Source organism: Cuculus canorus, chromosome 33, assembly GCF_017976375.1.
Source record: "Cuculus canorus isolate bCucCan1 chromosome 33, bCucCan1.pri, whole genome shotgun sequence".
In the NCBI taxonomy this organism is placed as follows: domain Eukaryota; kingdom Metazoa; phylum Chordata; class Aves; order Cuculiformes; family Cuculidae; genus Cuculus; species Cuculus canorus.
Genome location: NC_071433.1, coordinates 539108 through 562181, shown reverse-complemented (window position 1 = coordinate 562181; position 23074 = coordinate 539108). Strand labels below are relative to the sequence as shown.

At 62.7% G+C, this 23074-nt stretch overlaps 1 protein-coding gene across 1 annotated transcript; it reads left to right on the top strand.

Annotated features, from left to right (window-relative positions):
• Nucleotides 1–164: 164 nt before the first annotated feature.
• LOC128849754 (U1 small nuclear ribonucleoprotein 70 kDa-like) lies at nucleotides 165–21737 on the top strand. The gene is given in 13 exon segments (XM_054052294.1): nucleotides 165–295; nucleotides 2071–2228; nucleotides 4008–4031; nucleotides 4033–4071; nucleotides 4390–4444; nucleotides 4553–4576; nucleotides 4579–4616; nucleotides 5880–5942; nucleotides 6043–6124; nucleotides 12803–12904; nucleotides 13015–13102; nucleotides 15502–16110; nucleotides 21710–21737. Coding segments are annotated over 12 exon segments (1299 nt in total). The 5' UTR covers nucleotides 165–295; nucleotides 2071–2081.
• Nucleotides 21738–23074: the final 1337 nt, after the last annotated feature.

Genomic DNA, 23074 nt, shown 5'->3' with positions numbered 1-23074 from the left:
TTGTTAAGTGACCTCCCCCACCCCGCAGGAACTCTTTTCTCTCGCGGCGGAAGGATCCGAGTTTGCTTCCTCGATTTGGCGAGAGAGAGAGAGAGAGAGAGAGAGAGAGAGAGAAAAAGGAGGGACTCTTTTGCCCCCCCCCGCGCGGCGGCGGATGAATCGCACGAGGCTCGAGCGAGAGCTTCCGCCGTCCTTGGAGGGCCGCCGCGGCGGAGGGATCCACGCGCCCCGCCCCGCAGCGAGTCCCGGCCCCGCGCGTGCGCAGAGGAGGGCGGCGCGGCCCGAGCGGCGCGAGGTGTGTGGGGTGGGGGGGGAAAAATGGGGGAGCGCAAAGGGGCGCTGTGGGGAGATGGGGGGAGAGAGGGGGGAGCAGTGGGCTGTGGGGAGCGGCGGCTGTGGGGATCGGGGGGTTATGGGGGGCTGAGGGGCTGCTCTGGGGACGGGGGCCTCAGGGAGGAAGTGGGGCCTCGGGGGGGGGCTGTGAGGGGGCCTATGGGGCAGTGGGGGGGCTATAGGGGCGGGGGGGGCCTATAGGGCAGTGGGGGGGCTATAGGGGCTGTGGGGCAACGGGGGGCCTATAGGGCAGTGGGGGGCTATGGGGGCCTATAGGGGCAATGGGGGGGGCCTATAGGGGCTGTGGGGCAATGGGGGGCCTATAGGGGCGGGGGGGGCTGTGGGGCAATGGGGGCCTATAGGGGCAGTGAGGGGGCTGTGGGGGGCTGTGGGGCAATGGGGGCCTATAGGGGCGGGGGGGCTGTGGGCAATGGGGGCCTATAGGGGCAGTGAGGGGGCTGTGGGGGGGCTGTGGGGCAATGGGGGGCCTATAGGGGCTGGGGGGCAATGAGGGCCTATAGGGGCAGTGAGGGGGCTGGGGGGGGGCTATGGGGGGCCTACGGGGCAGTGAGGGGGCTGTGGGGCAATGGGGGGCCTACAGGGGCGGGGCGGTGGGGCAATGGGGGCCTCTAGGGGCGGGGGGGGGGCTGTGGGGTAATGGGGGCGCTTCTGGGGTAATGGGGGGCTATGGGGGGTCTGTGGGGCAATGGGGCCTATAGGCAGTGAGGGGGCTGTGGGCCATGGAGGGCCTATAGGGGCACTGGGGGGGGAGCTTGTGGGCAGTGGGTGGCAGAGAGGGGCTGTGGGCCATGGAGGTCCTGTAGGGCAGTGGGGGGGGCTATGGGCAGAGGGGTGCTATGGGGCCGGGGGGGTGCTGTGGGGGCAGTGGGGATCTATGGGGCAGTGGGGACTCTGGGAGCTTGGGGCAATGGGGGGCCTATAGGGGCAGAGGGGGATGACTATGGGGCCATAGGGAGCCTATGGGGCAGTAGGGCAGACTGTGGGGCAATGGGGGCCTCTGGGGGGCCTGTGGGGCAGTGGGGGGGCTATGTGGCATGTGGGGCTCTGTGGGACTTTATGGGCGCTGTGGGGTGTTTATGGGGCTCTGTGGGGTGTTATGGGGCTCTGGGTCGGTGTGGGGCGCTATGGGGCTCTATGGGGCTCTGGGTTGGTGTGGGGCGCTATGGGGCTCTATGGGCTCTGGGTCAGTGTGGGGCGCTATGGGGGCTCTCTGGTCTCTGTGTGGGTGTGGGGCGCTATGGGCTCTCTGGGTTAGTTGTTGTGCTATGGGGCTCTCTGGGTCTCTGGGTGTTGGGGCGCTATGGGGCTCTATGGGGCTCTGGGTTAGTGTGGGGCGCTATGGGGCTCTATGGGGCTCTGGGTCGGTGTGGGGCGCTATGGGGCTCTATGGGGCTCTGGGTGTGTGTGGGGCACTATGGGGTGCTATGGGGCTCTCTGGGTCTCTGTGTGTGTGTGGGGCACTATGGGGCACTATGGGGCTCTGTGGGGCTCTGGGTGGGTGTGGGGCGCTATGGGGCTCTATGGGGCTCTGGGTGGGTGTGGGGCACTATGGGGCTCTATGGGGCTCTGGGTGGGTGTGGGGCGCTATGGGGCTCTCTGGGTCTCTGTGTGGGTGTGGGGCGCTATGGGGCTCTATGGGGCTCTCTGGGTCTCTGTGTGGGTGTGTGGCGCTATGGGGCGTCGTGGGGCAGCCCCCTGACCCGCTCTGCCCCCCAGGGCGCCCCACGATGACGCAGTTCCTGCCCCCCAACCTCTTGGCGCTCTTCGCCCCCCGCGACCCCATCCCCTTCCTGCCCCCCCTCGAGAAGCTGCCCCACGAGAAGCACCACAGCCAACCCTATAGCGGCATCGCGCCCTACATCCGCGAGTTCGAGGTGAGCCCCTGCCCCACAGCGACCCATAGCGACCCACGGATCCCCCCCTGCCCCCAGCGACCCACAGATCCCTCCCCTGCCCCACAGAGCCCCCCAAAACCCACCCAACCCCCACAGCCAACCCTATAGCGGCATCGCGCCTACATCCGCGAGTTCGAGGTGAGCCCCTGCCCCACAGCGACCCTAGCACCCACGGATCCCCCCCTGCCCCACAGCGACCACGGATCCCCCCCTGCCCACAGCGACCCATAGCGACCCACGGATCCCATCCCCTGCCCCATACAGCCCCCCAAAACCCACCACAACACCCCCACAGCCAGCCCTATAGCGGCATCGCGCCCTACATCCGCAGTTCGAGTGAGCCCCTGCCCCACAGCGACCCACAGCGACCCACGGATCCCCCCCTGCCCCACAGCGACCCACAGATCCCATCCCTGCCCCACAGAGCCCCCAAAACCCACCCAGAACACCCAAACACCCCCACAGACAGTCCTATAAGGGCATCGCGCCCCACATCTGCGAGTTTGAGGTGGTCCCCTGCCCCAGCGACCCACAGATCACCCCCCCCGCCCCACAGCGACCCACACATCCCTCCTCCTGCCCCACAGAAGCTCCTCCTGCCCCACAGAGCCCCCCCAAAACCCACCCAAACACCCCCACAGACAGTTCTATAAGGGCACCACGCCCCACATCCGTGAGCTCGAGTTGATCCTCTGCCCCACAGCGACCCACAGATCCCCCCCCGTACCCCCCCAGGACCCCCCATCCCCCCCAGGACCCCCCCCAATCTCCCCCTGTACCCCCCAGGACCCCCAATCCCCTCCTGTCCCCCCCCCAGGACACCCCAATCCCCCCCTGTACCCCCCTGGACCCCCATTTCCCCCTGTACCCCCCAGGACCCCCCCAATCTCCCCCTGTACCCCCCCAGGACCCCCCAATCCCCCCTGTACCCCCAACCCCCCCGTACCTCCCCCAGGAACCCCCCAATCCCCCCCCGTACCCTCCCAGGACCCCCCAATCCCCTCCTGTCCCCCCCAATCTCCCCCTGTACCCCCCCCCAGGACCCCCGAATCCCCCCCTGTACCCCTCCAGGACCCCCAAATTCCCCCCCTGTACCCCCCAGGACCCCCAAATCCCCCCCTGGTACCCCTCCAGGAACCCCCAATCTCCCCCTGTACCCCCCCTGTCCCCCCCAATCCCCCTGTGCCCCCCCAGGACCCCCTAATCCTCCCCTGTACCCACCCTGTACCCCCCAATCACCCCCTGTACCCCCCAGGACCCCCCAATCCCCCCTGTACCCCCCCAGGACCCCCCATCCCCCCCTGTACCCCCCAACCCCCCCTGCACCCCCCAGGACCCCCATTTCCCCCCTGTACCCCCCCCAGGACCCCTCAATCCCCCCGTCCCCCCCCAAGACCCCCCAATCCCCTCCTGTCCCCCCCCCCAGGACCCCCCAATCCCCCCTGTACGCCCCCCGGACCCCCATTTCCCCCCTGTATCCCCCATCCCCCCCTGTGCCCCCCCAGGACCCCCCCAATCTCCCCCTGTACCCCCCCCGTACCCCCCAATCCCCCCCTGTCCCCCCCTATCTCCCCCTGTACCCCCCCCCGTACCCCCCAATCCCCCCCCGTCCCCCCCAATCTCCCCCTGTACCCCCCCCAGGACCCCCCAATCCCCCCCTGTCCCCCCCAATCTCCCCCTGTACCCCCCCCAGGACCCCCCAATCCCCCCCTGTACCCCCAACCCCCCCGTACCCCCCTCACCCCCCCTCTCCCGCAGGACCCCCGCGATGCGCCCCCCCGACCCGTGCCGAGACGCGAGAGAGGAGCGTATGGAGCGTAAGGTACGTCTGACACCCCCCCCCAAAAAAAAGGGTTCAACCCCCTCCCCATGGCATTAGGAGTGACCGCAGGGTCCCCAAAACCTGGGAGGGGGGCGTGTGGCCCCCCCAAATCTCTTCCTATGGAGCAGCAGCCGCACCCTCATGCAGGACCTCATTTTGGGGGCGCAGGGATGGTCCTGCCCCCCACCTTGGGTTTTAGGCCCCCCCTTACGGGTTTTGGGGACCCCCCCTGATTTAGGGGGGTTGTGAGAGGTGTCTCTGAGTTTGGGGGTTCCCGTGAGGTCCCCCAATGTTTTATATGTGTCCCCCCCTAAACAGCGGAGGGAGAAGATCGAGCGGAGGCAGCAGGAGGTGGAGTCGGAACTCAAGATGTGTAAGTTGGGGGGGGGCCCGGGGTTTTGGGGGTCTTGGAGGGGTCCCCCCTTTGTTTTCTGGGGGTCCCCCTCTTTTCTGACCCCCCTTTTTCTTTGTGTTCTTTTAGGGGATCCCCACAACGACCCCAACGCTCAGGAGACGCCTTCAAAACCCTCTTCGTGGCCAGAGTGGTGAGAGGGGGGGGGGCACGAGGGGGGTCCCCAGATCTCGGGGGGGGCTCCCCAGATCTTGAGGGGGGGTCCCCAGATCTCAGAGGGGGTCCCCTCAATCTTTGGGGGGGGGTCTCGAATCTTTGAGGTTTCTTCTTGGTCTTTTGAGGTTTCCCCTAATTTGGGGCCCTCCCTGAGCCATAGACCCCCCCCAGATCTTAAGAGATCCCCTTTAATTCTTGGGGGTCCCCCCCCAAATCTATAGGGCTCCCCACAATCTTATAGGGACCCCCACAATCCTTTAGGCCCCCCCATCTTTTAGGCCCCCCCAAATCCTTTAGCTCCCCCCCCCCATCCTTTAGGACCCCCCCATCCTTTAGTGCCCCCCGATCCTTTAGGCCTCCCAATCCATGGGTGCCCCCCAATCCTTTGGGCCCCCCCAAATCCTTTAGCTGCCCCCCCCAATCCTTTAGGTCTCCCCTAATCCTTTAGGTCTCCCCCAATCCTTTAGGCCCCCCCAATCCATGGGTGCCCCCCCCCCAGTCTTTTAGGCCCCCCCGATCTATGGGTACCCCCCAATCCTTTACCCCCCCCGATCCATGGATGCCCCCCAATCCTTTAGGATCCCCCCCAAAATCCTTTAGGGCCCCCCCCATCTTTAGGCCCCTTCCCCCATCCTTTAGGCCCCCCCCAAATTCTTTAGGCCCCCCCCCATCCTTTCAGCCCCCCCCAATCCTTTACCCCCCCCCGATCCATGGATGCCCCCCCAATCCTTTAGCCCCCCCGATCCATCGGTGCCCCCCAATCCATGGGTGCCCCCCCAATCCTTTAGCCCCCCCCCCCATCCCATGAGTGCCCCCCAATCTTTTAGCCCCCCCAATCTTTTAGCCCCCCCATCCATGGGTGCCCCCCAATCCTTTAGCCCCCCCAATCCTTTAGCCCCCCCATCCATGGGTGCCCCCCAATCCTTTAGCCCCCCCGATCCATGGGTGCCCCCCAATCCTTTAGCCCCCCCCAATCCTTTAGGCCCCCCCCATCCATGGGTGCCCCCCAATCCTTTAGCCCCCCCTGATCCATGGGTGCCCCCCCTGATTCTTATCCCCCCCGATCCATGGGTGCCCCCCAATCCTTTATCCCCCCCTGATCCATGGGTGCCCCCTAATCCTTTAGCCCCCCCATCCCATGGGTGCCCCCCAATCCTTTAGTCCCCCCCCCACTCCCCGGGTGTCCCCCCCACTCCGTGGCCCCCCCAAACCTTCCCCCCCCCCTTTTTTCCTCTCTCAGAACTACGACACAACGGAGTCCAAACTGCGCCGCGAGGTTTGAGGTCTACGGCCCATCAAGCGGGTGAGCGGGGGGGGGTCAAACCCCCCCCAAAATCCCCCCCCCAGACCCCCCCAAACCCCCCCGAGGCTGTGGGGGTGACCGGGGGTCCCCCCAATTCCAGATCTACATGGTGTACAACAAGCGTTCGGGGAAGCCGCGCGGTTACGCCTTCATCGAGTACGAGCACGAGCGGGACATGCACTGTGAGTGCCCCCCGCGGCGCGGCCCCCAACCCCCCCCGAACCCCCAAAAACCGCACCCAAACCTCGCGTACCCCCCCCCAGGGCCCCCCCCGGCCCGAACGCAGGTAAGTAGAGGCACGGCGGCCACGGCCACTGCGGGCAAAGAGGCGAGGAGTCGAGGCTGTAGGCCGCCATGGCTATGGGAGGACGAGGGGGAGGTGGCCGTGGCTACTGTTGGCCAAGGCCACCGTTGGCCAAAGCAGCTGTTGGCCGTGGCTACCGTTGGCCAAGGCCACCGTTGGCCAAAGCAACCGTTGGCCAAGACCACCATTGGCCAAAGCGAATGTTGACCAAGGCCAAAGCAATTGTTGGCCGTGGCTACTGTTAGCCAAGGCCACTGTTGGCCAAAGCAACCGTTGGCCAAGGCCACCGTTGGCCAAGACCACCATTGGCCAAAGCAACTGTTGGCTGTGGCTACCGTTGGCCAAGGCCACCGTTGGCCAAAGCAACCGTTGGCCAAGACCACCATTGGCCAAAGCGAATGTTGACCAAGGCCACCATTGGCCAAGGCAACTGTTGGCCGTGGCTACTGTTAGCCAAGACCACCATTGGCCAAAGCAACCGTTGGCCAAGGCCACTGTTGGCCAAGGAAACTGTTGGCTGTGGCTACTGTTAGCCAAGGCCACCGTTGGCCAAAGCAATCGTGGCCAAGACCACCATTGGCCAAAGCGAATGTTGGCCAAGGCCACCGTTGGCCAAGGAAACTCTTGGCTGTGGCTACCGTTGGCCAAGGCCACTGTTGGCCAAGGCCACCATTGGCCAAAGCAACTGTTGGCCGTGGCTACTGTTAGCCAAGACCACCATTGGCCAAAGCAACCGTTGGCCAAGACGTAGGCCGTTCTGGCTACCGTCGGTAGAGGCTGCCGTTGGCCATGGCTACCGTTGGCCAAGCTCTAGATACCGTGGGCTACCATTGGCCATGGCTACGAGCATCCAAGTCTACAGGTGGCCAGGCCGTAGGTGGCCGTGGCTACTGTTGGCCACGCTCTGGGCAGTGAAAGCTCCCAGCGGCCATGGCTGTTGGTGGCTGTGGCTACCGGTAGCCAAGCTAGAGGCGACCTGGGCTACCGGCGAGGGCTCCCGGTGGCCACGGCTTTGGGCTACTGAGTTATAAAGTAATATTGGCCAAGGTGTGGGCAACCGAGTCTGTAGGCGACCAAGAGCGCCGGTGGCCGAGGCAACAGGTAGCCACGGCTAATGGTGGTCCAGGCTACTGGTGGCCAAAGCTACTGGTCACCAGGGCTACTGGTGGCCGCGAGCCGAGTCTACAGGTGTTTGGGGCTACCTTGGCCGAGCTGTGGGCAACTAAGACTGCTACCGGCCGAGGAACCGAGCTCTGGGCAACCGAGGTGACAGGGGGTGGCCCGGGCTACTGGTGGCCAAGGGTAGAGGCAACCAAGGCTACTGGTAGCCAAAGGGCAGGCAAGCAGGGCTACTGGTGGCCAAGGGTAGTAGTCTAAGGCCATAGGTGGTGGCCAAGCGGAGTCACCCAAAGCCGCAGGCGGTGGGCGAGGCTACCAACGGCCACGGCTACTGGTGGCCAAAGCTATTGGTGGCCACGTTGTAGTTAGCCAGGGCTACTGGGGGCCAAGCACCCAGGGCTACTGGTGGCCAAACAACAGGCGGCCAGGGCTCCTGGTGGCCAAACACCCAGGGCTATTGGTAGCCAAGCACCCAGGGCTCCTGGTAGCCACACTCCAAGGCACCCAGGGCTCCTGGTGGCCAAACACCCAGGGCTCCTGGTGGCCACACTCCGGGCACCCAGGGCTACTGGTGGCCAAACACCCAGGGCTCCTGGTGGCCACACTCCAGGCACCCAGGGCTATTGGTGGCCAAACACCCAGGGCTCCTGGTGGCCACACTCCGGGCACCCAGGGCTATTGGTGGCCAAGCACCCAGGGCTACTGGTGGCCAAACACCCAGGGCTATTGGTAGCCAAGCACCCAGGGCTCCTGGTGGCCACACTCCAGGCACCCAGGGCTACTGGTGGCCAAACACCCAGGGCTCCTGGTGGCCACACTCCAGGCACCCAGGGCTACTGGTGGCCAAACACTCAGGGCTCCTGGTGGCCACGCTCCAGGCACCCAGGGCTACTGGTGGCCAAGCACTCAGGGCTCCTGGTGGCCACGCTCCAGGCACCCAGGGCTACTGGTAGCCAAGCACCCAGGGCTCCTGGTGGCCAAACACCCGGGGCTCCTGGTGGCCACACTCCAGGCACCCAGGGCTCCTGGTGGCCAAGCACCCGGGGCTATTGGTAGCCAAGCACCCAGGGCTCCTGGTGGCCACACTCCAGGCACCCAGGGCTCCTGGTAGCCAAGCGCCCAGGGGCTAATGGTGGCCAAACACCCGGGGCTTCCTGGTAGCCACACTCCAGGCACCCGGGGCTCCTGGTGGCCACACTCTGGGCACTCAGGGCTCCTGGTAGCCACGCACCGGGGGCTCCCGGTGGCCAAGCGTAGCCCCCCAAGGCCGCAGGCAGTGGCCGAGGCTACCCCCGGCCGCGGCTCCCGGTAGCCAAAGCCTCCGCTGCCCACCCTTCCCGGTAGCCACCTCTCCTTGCCCCCCCCGTGGCTACCATTAGCCCACCTTCCAGAAAGCCGCCGCTCTCCCCCCTGGTTTTTTTTTTTCCCCCCTTCCTCGCCGCGTCCGTCCGTTCTGTCGGCGGTGGCGGTGGCTAGCGGGGCAGTGCCGGTGGTAGCCAGCCGGGCCGCGCGGGGGGGTGGCTCGCGGGGGGGGGACGCCTGGTTGCCCCCCCGGGGGGGGGGGGGCAGATGGCGGTGGTATTAACGCCTTTTTTATTGTCACTGCAGCCACCTTTGAGATGGCTTTTTGCCACTGCTGGCTTGCAGCCCCCCCCTCCAACACCTCAGTTATGGTTGGTATAAGGGTTTGTATCCTGGTAAGACCTTCCTCCCCCCCCCCACGCCAAAAAAAAAACCAAAACGGGGGGGCCCAGAGCCCCCCCCCACCCCCAAACCCCCCCCCCCCGCCCCCCCTTTTTTGTGCTTTGCTATAGGGATAAAAGAGCATCGAGGGGGGCACAAAGGGAAGGGTTGAACCCCTCGCAGCCCGGCTGGGTCGGGCTGGGGGGGGGGCGCAACGGCCATCCCATAATTTCATGCCCCCCCCGCTTATTAATTAGTGTCTTTTTTCTTTTAATTAATATCCTGTTTTTATTTGGGGGGGGGTTAAATGTGCTCCCCCCCCCCCCACATACACCCCCTAAAGCGCAGGCAGGGATAGGAATTCTGCCCCCCCACAGTGGGGGAGAGGAGGCGTTGAGCTCAGATCTCAGTGCCCCCCCAAAAAATTGACACCCCCCCAAATTGAAACCCCCCCCCTAAATTGAACCCCCCCCCTCAAATTGAAACACCCCCCCCCCCCAAATTTGAAAACCCCCCCCTTATGTTTTTGGGGGGAGGTTAAAAGAGCCCTTCCCCAAAAAGGCAGCGTTGACCCCACTTTTCAGCGACCCCCCCCCAAATTGACCCCCCCCAAATTGACCCCCCCCAAAATTGACCCCCCCCAAATTGACAGCCCCCCCAAACTGAAACCCCCCCAAAATTGACACCCCCCCCTTATTTTTGGGGGGGAGGCTAAAAGAGCCCCCCCTGACCCCTCCCCAAAAAGGCAGCGTTGACCCCCATTTTCAGTGCCGCCCCCCTATAAATTGACAGCCCCCCCCCCCCAAAATATGGACACCCCCCCCCCTCAATTGACACCCCCCCCAAATTGACACACCACCCCCCCGAAATTGACAACCCCCCCTTTATTTTTGGGGGGGAGGCCAAAAGAGCCCCCCCCAAGCCCCTCCCCAAAAAAGGCAGCGTTGACCCATTTTCAGTGTCCCCCTTCCCCCCCGCCCTCAAATTGACAGCCCCCCCCCCCCAAATTTTGAAAACCCCCCCTTATTTTTTGGGGGGAGGTTAAAAGAGCCCCTCCCCAAAAAGGCAGCGTTGACCCCATTTTTCCGTGCCCCCCCCAATTGACCCCCCCCCCAAATTGACCCCCCCCAAAATTGACACCCCCCCCTTATTTTTGGGGGGAGGCTAAAAGAGCCCCCTGACCCCTCCCAAAAAGGCAGCGTTGACCCCCCACTTTCAGTGCCCCCCCAATTGGCCCCCCCCTCAAATGACCCCCCCCAAATTGACACTCCCCCCCTTATTTTTTGGGGGGGAGGCCAAAAGAGCCCCCCCCAACCCCTCCCCAAAAGGCAGCGTTGACCCCATTTTCAGTTGCCCCCCCCAAATTGAAAACCCCCCCCCAATTGAATCCAGGCTGGAATTCTGGCCCCCCCCAAAAAAAAAAGAAGGGGGAGAGGGGTGTTGCCCCCCCCATTATTATTGATTGAAGGGTTTTATAACCTGGAACAAAAGTTTTCCCCCCCAAAAAAAAAAAGGGGGCCAGCCAGAGCCCCCCAACCCCCCCTCTATGCTTTTCCATAGGATCACGTTGGGGGGGGGGCAGCATTGAACCCCCTTTTTAAGACTCCCCCCTCCATAATCCCCCCCCCCCCATTCTCCCCCCTTGTGATTTAAGGGGGGGGGCTAAAAGGTGCCCCCCCCCCGCCCCCCCCAAAACCAAGGCTATGTGCACATAGCCCCCCCCTTTTTTTTAGGTGGGGGGGGGGGTCCCAACTGACCCCCCCCCCCCCACAAAGGACACCCCCCCCCAATTGTGTTGGATAAAAAGGGGGGGGGGAGGACAGTGCTTCCCCCCCCCCCCTTCCTTTGGTCTTAAATAGATGGGGGACCCCCCCTTGGTGAGAAATAAATCGGGGACCCCCCCTTGGTGATAAATAGGTCGGGAAATCCCCCCCCCCCTTTCGCGGTGATAAATAAATAGGTTGGGGACCCCCCCCGGGTGTGAAATAGATGGGGGGACCCCCCCTTGGTGTTAAATAAATAGGTTGGGGACCCCCCCCTTTGGTGATAAATAAATAGGTTGGGGACCCCCCCCGGGTGTTAAATAAATAGGTTGGGGACCCCCCCCTTTGGTGATAAATAAATAGGTTGGGGACCCCCCCCGGGTGTGAAATAGATGGGGGGACCCCCCCTTGGTGTTAAATAGATGGGGGGGACCCCCCCCTTGTGTTAAATAGATGGGGGGACCCCCCCCCGGGTGTTAAATAGATGGGGGGACCCCCCTTGGTGTTAAATAAATGGGGGTCCCCCCCTCCATAAGCCTGGTTGCTTTGGGGGGGGGGGGGGCAAACCCTATAGCGAGGGGGGGGGGATTTTGGGGGTGGGGGGCAAGTTTGCCCCCCATTTTTTTGGGGGGGGGGCAGTTTGGGGGGGGGGCTGTGCCCCCCCCCGACCCACAATTTGGGGGGGTCTGGAGGGGGTCCAGGGAGGGTTGTGAGCATGGGGGGGGGGGGTCAGACCCTAAAGTGTGGTTGGGGGAGGGGATTTTTTGGGCGGGGGGTGTGGTTGGATTTTGGGGGGGCTGTGGGGGGGGTCAGGATGGGTCTCAGGTAAGGCCCCAGCGCCGGTCGAGGAGCAGCGGCTGCCGGAGGGGCCCCCCCCGCGCCGAGGGGGGGGGACACGGACCCGCCCCCCCCACTGCGTACCCCAGGATTTGGATGGGACAATTTTGGGGGGGGGGGGGTGGGGTGGGGGGGGTCTGGAGGTGGAGGGGAGGAGGGGGGGGTTTGGGGGGGGCTGCGTCTGTTTAATTGGGGGGGGGCCTGGGGGCCCCCCCTTATGGGGCGGGGGGGGGGGCACGCAGGTAAGGAAACATGGGGTGCCCCCCCCCAAACTATGGGGGGAGAGCAGTTAAACTTGGGGGGGGGGGCAATTACAGGGGTGCCCCCCCCCCAATCTGAGCTGGGGGGGGAAGAGGTGTGTCCCCCCCATTTTAAAGGGGGGCTGCAGGTAAAGGGGTGCCCCCCCCCACAATCTGAGCTGAGGGGGGGGAAGAGGTGGCCCCCCCCCATTTTAAAGGGGGGGCTGCAGGTAAAGGGGTGCCCCCCCCAAAAAAAAATCCGAGTCTGGGGGTTGTCAGGAGGTGCCCCCCCCAATTTTAAAGGGGGGGGCAGCAGGTAAAGGGGTGCCCCCCCCCCTTGCATTTCAAACTGGGGAGGGGGGGGGCATTTACAGGGGTGTCCCCCCCCAAAATCCAAGCTGGGGGGGGGGTGTCAGCATGAGGAGGAGGTACCCCCCCTCCCCCTTAAAAATCCATTGCAGTGGATCATTGTAAAGGGGTGACCCCCCCCAAAAAAAACCAATCCAAGCTGGGGGGGGGACCCCCACAAATTTGGGGGTGGGGGGCACTGCGATCCCTAATCCGCGTTTCCTTTGCAGCTGTGGCTTTTTAGGGGTCCATTTTTTTGGGGGGGGGGTGGTTATATATTGGGGGGGGGGGGGGTTATATATTTGGGGGGTGTTATATATTTGGGGGGGGTGCTTATATTGGGGGGGGTGGTTATATTTGGGGGGGGGCACCCAATTTTGTGCCCCCCCCCCTCAAAAAAAGGGCAGCGCAGCCCTGTGTGGGGGGGGGGCAGGAGGGGATTTTTTGGGGGGGCGCTGTTTTTGGGGAGGGGGGGGCGGGCTGGCGGGGTTCCATTGTCACTAATGTGTGTATCCCCCCCCTCCCCCCAAAAATGCCCCCCCCCGGACCCCCCCTTTTCTTTTGCAGCCGCTTATAAACACGCGGATGGGAAGAAGATCGATGGGCGCCGCGTTTTGGTGGATGTGGAGCGCGGCCGCACCGTGAAGGGTTGGCGGCCCCGGCGCCTCGGTAATTAACACCCCCCCACCCCCCAAATAGATTAAAAGGGGGGGTACAGGGTTTAAGGAACCCCCCCCCCAACTCAAAAATATCCGCCCCCCCCTTTTTTTCGGGTACAGGGGGCGGTTTGGGGGGCACTCGCCGCGGAGGAGCCGATGTCAACATCCGCCATTCGGGGAGGGACGACACCTCCCGCTATGATGAGAGGTGAGTTTGGGGGGGGTGGAACCCCCCCTTTAAGAGCCTGGAACCCCCCCTTAAGAGCTTAGAGCCTGGAACCCCCCTTAAGAGCTTAAGAGCCTGAACCCCCCTTAAGAGCCTGAAACCCCCCTTTAAGAGCTTGGAACCCCCCCCCTTAAGAGCTTAAGAGCCTGAACCCCCCCAAGAGCCTGGAACCCCCCTTTAAGAGCCTGGAACCCCCCCCTTAAGAGCTTAAGAGCCTGAACCCCCCTTAAGAGCCTGGAACCCCCCCGATCAAGAATCAGGACACCCCCTCCCAAAGAGCCAGGACCCCCCCCATTAAGAGCCTGAACCCCCCTTAAGAGCCTGGAACCCCCCCCTTAAGAGCCAGGACTCCCCCTTAACAGCCTGAACCCCCCTTAACAGCCTGAACCCCCCTTAAGAGCCTGGACCCCCCCCTTAAGAGCCTGAACCCCCTCCTTAAGAGCCTGGAACCCCCCTTAAGAGCCTGGAACCCCCCCCCAAGAGCCTGAACCCCCCTTAAGAGCCTGGAACCCCCCCCAAGAGCCTGAACCCCCCTTTAAGAGCCTGGAACCCCCCCCCAAGAGCCTGAACCCCCCTTAAGAGCCTGGAACCCCCCAAGAGCCTGAACCCCCCTTAAGAGCCTGGAACACCCTCCTTAAGAGCCTGAACCCCCCTTAAGAGCCTGGAACACCCTCCTTAAGAGCCTGAACCCCCTTAAGAGCCTGGAACCCCCCCCAAGAGCCTGGAACCCCCCTTAAGAGCCAGGACCCCCCCTTAAGAGCCTGGAACCCCCCCCTTAAGAGCCTGAACCCCCCTTAAGAGCCTGGAACCCCCCCTTAAGAGCCTGGAACCCCCCCTTAAGGGCCTGAACACCCCCTTAAGAGCCTGAACCCCCCCTTAAGAGCCTGGAACCCCCCCAAGAATCCCTTTAGAGACACCAGGACCCCTCTAAGGACCCTTCTAAGGATCCTCAGGACCCCTTTAGGGACCCCATGGCCCCTCCGGAGCCCCCCAGGACCCCTTTAGGGACCCCATAACCACTCTGGAGCCCCCCAGAACCCCTTTAGGGACCCCATGACCCCTCCAGAGCCCCCCAGGACCCCTTTAGGGACCCCATGACCCCTCCGGAGCCCCTCAGAACCCCTTTAGGGACCCCATGACCCCTCTGGAGCCCCCCAGAACCCCTTTAGGGACCACATGACCACTCTGGAGCCCCCCCAGGACCCCTTTAGGGACCCCTTTAGGACCCCCATAACCCCTCCAGAGCCCCCCCAGGACCCCTTAGGACCCCATAACTACTCTGGAGCCCCCAGGACCCTTTAGGACCCCTTTAGGGACCCCATCACCCCTCCAGAGCCCCCCAGGACCCCTTTAGGGACCCCATAACCACTCTGGAGCCCCTCAGGACCCCTTTAGGGACCCCAGTACCCCTCTGGAGCCCCCCAGAACCCCTTTAGGGACCCCATAAACCACTCTGGAGCCCCCCAGGACCCCTTTAGGGACCCCATAACCCCTCCAGAGCCCCCCAGGACCCTTTAGGGACCCCATAACCACTCTGGAGCCCCCCAGGACCCCTTAAGGGACCCCTTTAGGGACCCCCATGACCCCCTCCAGAGCCCCCCAGAACCCCTTTAGGGACCCCATAACCACTCTTGAGCCCCCCAGGACCCTTTAGGGACCCCATGACCCCTCTGGAGCCCCCCCCAGCACCCCTTTAGGGACCCCTTTAGGGACCCCATGACCCCTCTGGAGCCCCCCAGGAACCCTCTAGGGAACCCCCAGAATGGATCTGAGATCCTTTGGGGTCTCCAGGATGGGTTGAGGTCCCCCTTTAGTCACTCCTGGACCCCCATGAACGGATCTGAGGTCCCCCTTTTGTCACCCCTGGAAACCCCCAGAATGGATCTGAGATCCTTTGGGGTCTCCAGGATGGGTTGAGGTCCCCTTTTGTCACCCCTGGAACCCCCAGAATGGATCTGAGGTCCCCCTTTTGTCACCCCTGGAACCCCCAGAATGGATCTGCGATCCTTTGGGGTCACCGGGATGGGTTGAGGTCCCCCTTATGTCACCCCTGGAGACCCCCAGAATGGATCTGAGATCCTTTGGGGTCACCGGGATGGGTTGAGGTCCCCCTTTTGTCACCCCTGGAACCCAGAACGGATCTGAGGTCCCTTTTGCACCCCTGGAACCCCCAGACATGGATCTGAGATCCTTTGGGATCACGAGGACTGAGTTGGGGGTCCCCCTTTTGTCACCCCTGGAACCCCCAGAATGGATCTGAGATCCTTTGGGGTCACCAGGATGGGTTTGAGGTCCCCCTTTTGTCACCCCTGGAACCCCCAGAACGGATCTGGGGTGCGTTGTGGTCCCCTCTTTGCACTCCTGATTCCTCTCCCCTTTAGGGATCGGGAGCGAGAACGGGAACGGGAACGCCGGGAACGCTCTCGGGACCGGGATCGTCGCCGCTCGCGCTCACGGGAACGTCGTCGCCGGACGCGAAGCCGCGAGAAAGACGAACGGGAACGCAAACGGGGCGCGAGCCGCGACCGCAGCAAAGAACGGGAGCGGAAACGGCGCAGCCGCTCCCGCGATCGCAAACGGGAGAGGGAACGGGAGCGCGAGAAGAAGGACGAAGGTTCGGAAGCTTTAGAGCTCCCGAGGAGATGGGGGGACCGGGAGCGGATTGCGGCCCCCCGGATGGGTTGGGATCCAAAGGGGGGGGGGGGAGAAATGGAAGAGAAAAGCCGCGATCGGGATCGCGATCGACGCCGCGGGCACCGCGATCGCGATCGACGTCGCGAACGGGACCGTCCGGAACGGGAGCACAAACGGGAACGGGAGCGTTCGGAACGACGGGAGGAGAGACCCCCACCTCCCGGCTCCGATGGGGGGGACGGCCTCGGGGGGGAACCGGCTCCGAGCTCTTTCCTGCAGCCTGAGGCCCTGCCGCCCTCGAGGGCTACCTGGGAGCCGAGACTGGCTACCTGGGCGAGCCGGGCCTGGAGTGAGGGGTGGGGAGGACCCCGGGGGGGGAGTTGCAATAAAAGGGGTTTTTTAACCGAGCGGCTCTGATTTTTGGGGGGCTGGGAGGGTTTGGGGGGTGAGGAAGCCTTTTGGGGGGCCTGGGGGGTGGTTTGGGGGGCTGAGGAAGCCTTGAGGGGGCTGAGAAAGCCTTTGGGGTGCTGGGGTGTTGGTTTGGGGGGGTCTTTGGGGCCCTGGGGGTGGTTTTGGGGGCTGAAGAAGCCTTTGGGGGTCTTTGGGCGACTGGGGGGTGGTTTTGGGGGGCTGAGGAAGCCTTTGGGGGGTCTTTGGGTTGCTGGGGGGTGGTTTGGGGGGTCTTTGGGGCGCTGGGGGTGGTTTGGGGGCTGAGGAAGCCTTGAGGGGCTGGGGGGTGGTTTGGGGGGACTGAAGAAGCCTTGGGGGGGTCTTTGGGGTGCGGGGGTGTTTGGGGGGGGGGTCTTTGGCGCGTTGGGGGGGGCTGAAGAAGCCTTTTGGGGGGGTCTTTGGGGCGCTGTGGGGGGTTGGGGGGGCTGAGGAAGCCTTTGGGGGGGTCTTTGGGGCGCTGGGGGGGGTTGGGGGGGGCTGAGGAAGCCTTTGGGGGGGCTGAAGGGTGGGTTTAGGGGGGCACGAGCCCCGAGATCTCCGAGGCGACGATCCCATGAGCTCCGGGACTCTTCTACCGCAGCCCAAGAGCCCTCCAGAGACCCCCAAGAACCTCCAAAAGGCCCCTGACTTACCCAGAGCCCCCCCAATACCCATCCGGGACCCCTCGGGAGCCACCCAGGACCCCTTTAGGACCTCCAGGACCCCATGAGAGACACCTGAGACCCCTTCAAGGCTTCCAGGACCCCTCTAGACCCCCAGAACTCCCTTAGATCCCCTGGGACCCCTTTAAGGCCTTCCAGAACCCCTCGAGACCCCCAGAACTCCTCTGGAGCCCCTGGGACCCCTCTAAGACCTTCCAGGACCCCTCCTAAGACCCCCAGAACTCCTCTAGAGTCCCCTGGGAACCCCTCTAGGGACCCTCTGGACCCCTCTACAACCCCATGGGACCCCTTTAAGGCCTTCCCAGGACCCCTCTAAGACCACCAGGACCCCTCAAGAGTCCCCATGGACCCCTTTAGTGTCTTCTAGGGACTCATCTAAGACCCTCTGGAACCCCTCCAGAGCCTCCTGGGACCCCATTAAATGCCTTCCAGGACCACTCTAAGACCCCCAGGACCCCTCTAGAGCCTCATGGGACCTATTTAAGGCCTTCCATCACCATTCCAGGACCCTCTGGACTCCTCTTAAAGCTCCCTGGAACCCCTTTAAGACCTTCCAGGACCCTCTAAGACCCCAGACTCCTCTGGAGCCCCCTGGGACCCCTTTAAGACCTTCCAGGACCAATCTAAGACCCCCAGAACTCCTCTGGAGCCCCCTGGGACCCCTTTAAGACCTTCCAGGACCAATCTAAGACCCCCCAGAACTCCTCTGGAGCCCCCTGGGACCCCATTTAAGACCTTCCAGGACCAATCTAAGACCCCCAGAACTCCTCTGGAGCCCCCTGGGACCCCTTTAAGACCTTCCAGGACCAATCTAAGACCCCCAGAACTCCTCTGGAGCCCTCTGGACCCCTTTAAGACCTTCCAGGACCAATCTAAGACCCCCAGAACTCCTCTGGAGCCCTCTGGGACCCCTTTAAGACCTTCCAGGACCAATCTAAGACCCCCAGAACTCCTCTGGAGCCCTCTGGACCCCTTTTAAAGACCTTCCAGGACAATGTAAGACCCCCAGAACTCCTCTAGATCCCTCTGGGACCCCTTTAAGACTTTCTTGGACCCCTTTAAGACGCCCAGAATTCCTCTAGAGCCCCCTGAGACCCCTCTAAGACCCCCAGAACTCCTCTAGAGTCCCCTGGGACCCCTCTAGGACCCTCTGGACCCCTCTAGAACCCCATGGGACCCCTTTAAGACCTTCAGGAACCCTCTAAGACCCCCAGGACCCCTCTAGAGCCCTCTGGGACCCCTTTAGTGTCTTCTAGGACTCATCTAAGACCCCCAGGACCCCTCTAGAGCCTCATGGGACCTATTTAAGCCTTCCATCACCATTCAGGACCCTCTGGACTCCTCTAAAGCTCCCTGTGACCCTTTAAGACCTTCCAGGACCCCTCTAGGACCCCCAGGACTCATCTAGAGCAATCTGGGACCCCTCTAAGACCTTCCAGGACCCCTCTAAGACCCCCAGAACTCCTCTGGAGCCCCCTGAGACCCCTCTAAGACCCTCTGGACCCCTCTAGAACCCCATGGGACCCCTCTAAGGCCTTCCAGGACCCCTCCAAGACACCAGGACCCCTCAAGAGTCCCCATGGACCCCTTTAGTGTCTTCTGGACTCATCTAAGACCTCTGGACCCCCTCCAGAGCCTCCTGGGACCCCATTAAGGTCTTCCATCACCACTCCAGGACCCTCTGGACTCCTCTAAAGCTCCCTGGAACCCCTTTAAGACCTTCCAGGACCACATCTAAGACCCCCAGAACTCCTCTAGATCCCTCTGGGACCCCTTTAAGACTTTCTTGGACCCTCTAGAACCCCATGGGACCCCTTTAAGGCCTCCAGGACCTTTTGTGACCCCCAGGACCCTCTAGAGCTCTCTGGGACCCTTTAGTGTTCTTCTGGACTCATCTAAGACCCCCAGGACCCCTCTAGAGCCCCCTGGGACCCCGTTAAGGCTTCCAGGACCACTCTAAGACCCCCAGGACCCCTCTAGAGCCTCATGGGACCCCTTTAAGGCCTTCCAGGACCCCTCTAAGACCCCCAGGACCCTCTAGAGCCTCCTGGGATCTATTAAGGCCTTCCATCACCATTCCAGGACCCTCTGGACTCCTCTAAAGCTCCTGGAACCCCATTAAGACCTTCAGGACCCCTCTGGTACCCCCAGAACTCCTCTGGAACCCTGGGACCCCTTTAAGACCTTCCAGGAACCCTCTAAGACCCCCAGAACTCCCTTGGAGCCCTCTGGGCCCCTTTAAGACCTTCCAGGAACCCTTTAAGACCCCCAGAATTCCTCTGGAGCCCTCTGGGACCCCTCTAGGACCTTCTGGACCTCTCTAGAACCCCCTGGGACCCCTTTAAGGCCTTCCAGGACCCCTCTAAGACCCCCAGGACCCCTCTAGAGCCCTCTGGGACCCCTTTAGCGTCTTCTAGGACTCCTCTAAGACCCCCAGGACCCCTCTAGAGACCCCTGGGACCCCATTAAGGCCTTCCAGGACCACTCTAAGACCCCCAGGACCCCTCTAGAGCCTCATGGGACCTATTTAAGGCCTTCCATCACCATTCCAGAACCCTCTGGACTCCTCTAAAGCCCCCTGGGACCCCTTTAAGACCTTCCAGGACCCCTCTGAGACCCCCAGAACTCCTCTGGAGCCCCCTGGGACCCCTTTAAGACCTTCCAGGACCAATCTAAGACCCCCAGAACTCCTCTGGAGCCCTCTGGACCCCTTTAAGACCTTCCAGGAACCCTCTAAGACCCCCAGGACTCATCCAGAGCAATCTGGGACCCCTTTAAGGCCTTCCAGGACCTTTCTATGACCCCCAGAACTCCTCTAGAACCCCCTGAGACCCCTTTAAGACCTTCCAGGACCCCTCTAAGACCCCCAGAACTCCTCTAGAACCCCCTGGGACCCCTCTAAGACCTTCCAGGACCCCTCTAAGACCCCCAGAACCCCTCTGGAACCCCCTGGGACCCCTCTAAGACCTTCCAGAACCCCTCTAAGACCCCTAGAACTTCTCTAGAGACCCCTGGGACCCCTTTAAGACCTTCCAGGAACCCTTTAAGACCCCCAGAACTCTTCTGGAGCCCTCTGGGACCCCTCTAGGACCTTCTGGACCCCCTCTAGAACCCCCATGGGACCCCTTTAGGCCTTCAGGACCCCTCTAAGACCCCCCAGGACCCCCCCTAGAGCCCTCTGGACCCCTTTAGTGTCTTCTAGGACTCCTCTAAGACCCCAGGACCCCTCCAGAGCCTCCTGGTACCCCATTAAGCCTTCCAGGACCCCTCTAAGACCCCCAGGACCCCTCTAGAGCCTCATGGGATCTATTTAAGGCCTTCCATCACCATTCCAGAACCCTCTGGACTCCTCTAAAGCTCCCTGGAACCCCTTTAAGATCTTCCAGGAACCCTCTAAGACCCCCAGGACTCATCCAGAGCAATCGGGACCCCTTTAAGGCCTTCCAGGACCTTTCTATGACCCCCAGAACTCCTCTTAGAACCCCCTGAGACCCCTTTAAGACCTTCCAGGACCCCTCTAAGACCCCCAGAACTCCTCTAGAACCCCCTGGAACCCCTCCAAGACCTTCCAGGACCCATCTAAGACCCCCAGAACTCCTCTGGAGCCCCTGGGACCCCTCTAAGACCTTCCAGGAACCACTCTAAGACCCCTAGAACTTCTCTAGAGACCCCTGGGACCCCTTTAAGAACTTCCAGGACCCCTTTAAGACCCCCAGAACTCCTCTGGAGCCCTCTGGACCCCTCTATGACCTTCTGGACCCCTCTAGAACCCCATGGGACCCCTTTAAGGCCTTCCAGGAACCCTCTAAGACCCCCAGGACCCCCCCTAGAGCCCTCTGGGACCCCTTTAGTGTCTTCTAGGACTCCTCTAAGACCCCCAGGACCCCTCTAGAGCCCCATGGGATCCCTTTAAGGCCTTCCAGGACCTTTCTATGACCCCAAGAGCGGTCCCAGAAGGCCCTAAAGGGTTCCCAAGGGGATCTCGAGGGGTCTTGGGGGGTCTTAGAGTCATCCTGGAAGGCCTTAAAGTGGTCCCAGACTTGCTGTAGAGGGATCTCGGTAGTCCTAGAGGGGTCCTGGAAGGCCTTGAAGGTGGTCCCAGAGCGCTCTAGAGGGGTCCTGGTGGTCCAAGAGGGGTCCTGGAAGGCTTTAGAGGGGTCCCAGGGGGCTCTAGAGGGGTCCTGGTGGTCCAAGAGGGGTCCTGGAAGACCTTAACTGGGTCCAGGCTGTTCTAAAGGCATCCTGGGGGTCTTAAATGAGTCCAGGAAGGCTTTAGAAGGGTCTCAGGCTGCTCTAGAGGGGTCCAGAGAGTCTTAGATGAGTCCGAGAAGACATTAAAGGGGTTCCAGGGGGGGTCTCGAGGGGTGCTGGGGGTCCCTACAGGGGTCCTGAAAGCACTAGATGGGTGCTGAGAGGTTCTAGATAGGTTTGGGGGCCTTTAGAATGGTTCTGGGGGATCTCTAGAGGGGTCCTGGGAGTCTCTAGAGGGGTCCTGAGGATCCTCAAAGGGTTCTGGGAGTCTCTAGAGGGGTGCAGAGGGTCCAAAATGGGTCCTGTGGGTCTTGAAAGGGGTCCTGCAAGTCCAAGAGGGGTCCTTGAATGCTCTAAATGGGTCTCGGGGGGGATCTAGAGGGGTTCTAGAGGGAAGCTACGAGGCTCTAGTGGGGTCCTGGGGGTCCTACATAGGTCCTGGAGGGCCTTAAGATGGTCCCATCGGGCTCTAGAGGGGTCCTGAGGGTCTTGGAGGAGTCATGGAAGGCCTTAAAAGGGGTCCCCGTGGGGGCTCTAGAGGGGTCCTGGGGGTCCCGGGGGGATCCTGTGAGTCTCTTGTTGGGTCCTGCAGGTCCAAAGTGGACCTCAAAGGCCCTTAAGGGGTCCCAGGGGCCTCTAGACGTGTCCTGGGGGTCCTAGAGGGATCCTGGAAAGCCTTAAAGGGGTCCCATCAGACTCTAGAAGAGTTTCAGAGAAGTCCTAGAAGGTCCTCAAGGGGTCCAGAGGGCTCTCGAGGGGTCCTAGAAGGCTTCTAGGGGCTGTAGAGGGGTGCTGGGGGTCCCTACGGGGTCCTGAGCGCTCTAGGTGGGTACTGGGGGGCTCTAGAGGGGTCTGGGGGCCTTTAGAAGGATCTTGGCAGTCTATGAAGGGGTCCCATGGGCGTCTAGAGAGGTCCAGAGGGTCTAGAGGGGTTCTGAAGGCCTTAAGGGGTCCCAGGGGTCTCTAGAGGAGTTCTGGGGGTCTTAGAGGGGTCCTGGAAGGCCTTAAAGGGGTCCCAGGGGGCTCTAGAGGAGTTCTGGGGGTCTTAGAGGGGTCCTGGAAGGTCTTAAAGGGGTCCCAGGGGCTCTAGAGGGGTCCTGAGGCTCTTAGAGGGGTCCTGGAAGGCCCTAAAGGGGTCCCAGGGGGTTCCAGAGGGGTTCTGGGGGTCTTAGAGGGGTCCTGGAAGGTCTTAAAGAGGTCCCGGGGGCTCCAGAGGAGTTCTGGGGGTCTTAGATGGGGTCCTATAGGGCTTTGAAGGGGTCCCATTGGGCTCTAGAGAGGTCCTGATGGGTCTCAGAGGGGTCCTTGGAAGGCCTTAAAGGGGTCTGAGGGTGTTCTAGAGGCGGTCCAGAGGGGTCCTGTGGGTCTCTAATGGGGTCCCCACAGGTCCGAGATTGGTTTCTAGAAGGCCCTAACGGGGTCCCAGGAGGATCTCGAGGGGTTCTGAGGGTCTTAGAGGGGTCCTGGGAGGCTCCTAGTGGGGTCCTGGGTGTCCTACATAGGTCCTGGAAGGCCTTAAAGGGGTCTAATGGGGGTCCAGAGGGGTCCTGGGGGTCTCTAATGGGGTCCCCACAGGTCCGAGAGTGGTTCTAGAAGGCCCTAAAGGGGTTCCAGAGGGTCTCGAGGGGTTCTGAGCGGTCCTAGAAGGCTTCTAGGGGGCTCTAGAGGGGTGCTGGGGGTCCTACAGGGGTCCTGAGTGCCCTGGGTGGGTACTGGGGGGGCTCTCGGGGGGTCCTGGGGGCTCTCGGGGGGGTCCTGGGGGCTCTAGAGGGGTCCTGGGGGGCTCTCCGGGGGGTCTTTGGGGGCTCTGTGGGGTCTTTGGGGGCTCTCGGGGGGTCTTGAGGGGCTCTAGAGGGGTCTTGGGGGGCTCTAGAGGGGTTTTTTGGGGGCTCTCGGGGGTCTTGGGGGGCTCTGTGGGGTCTTTGGGGGCTCTCGGGGGGTCTTGGGGGGCTCTAGG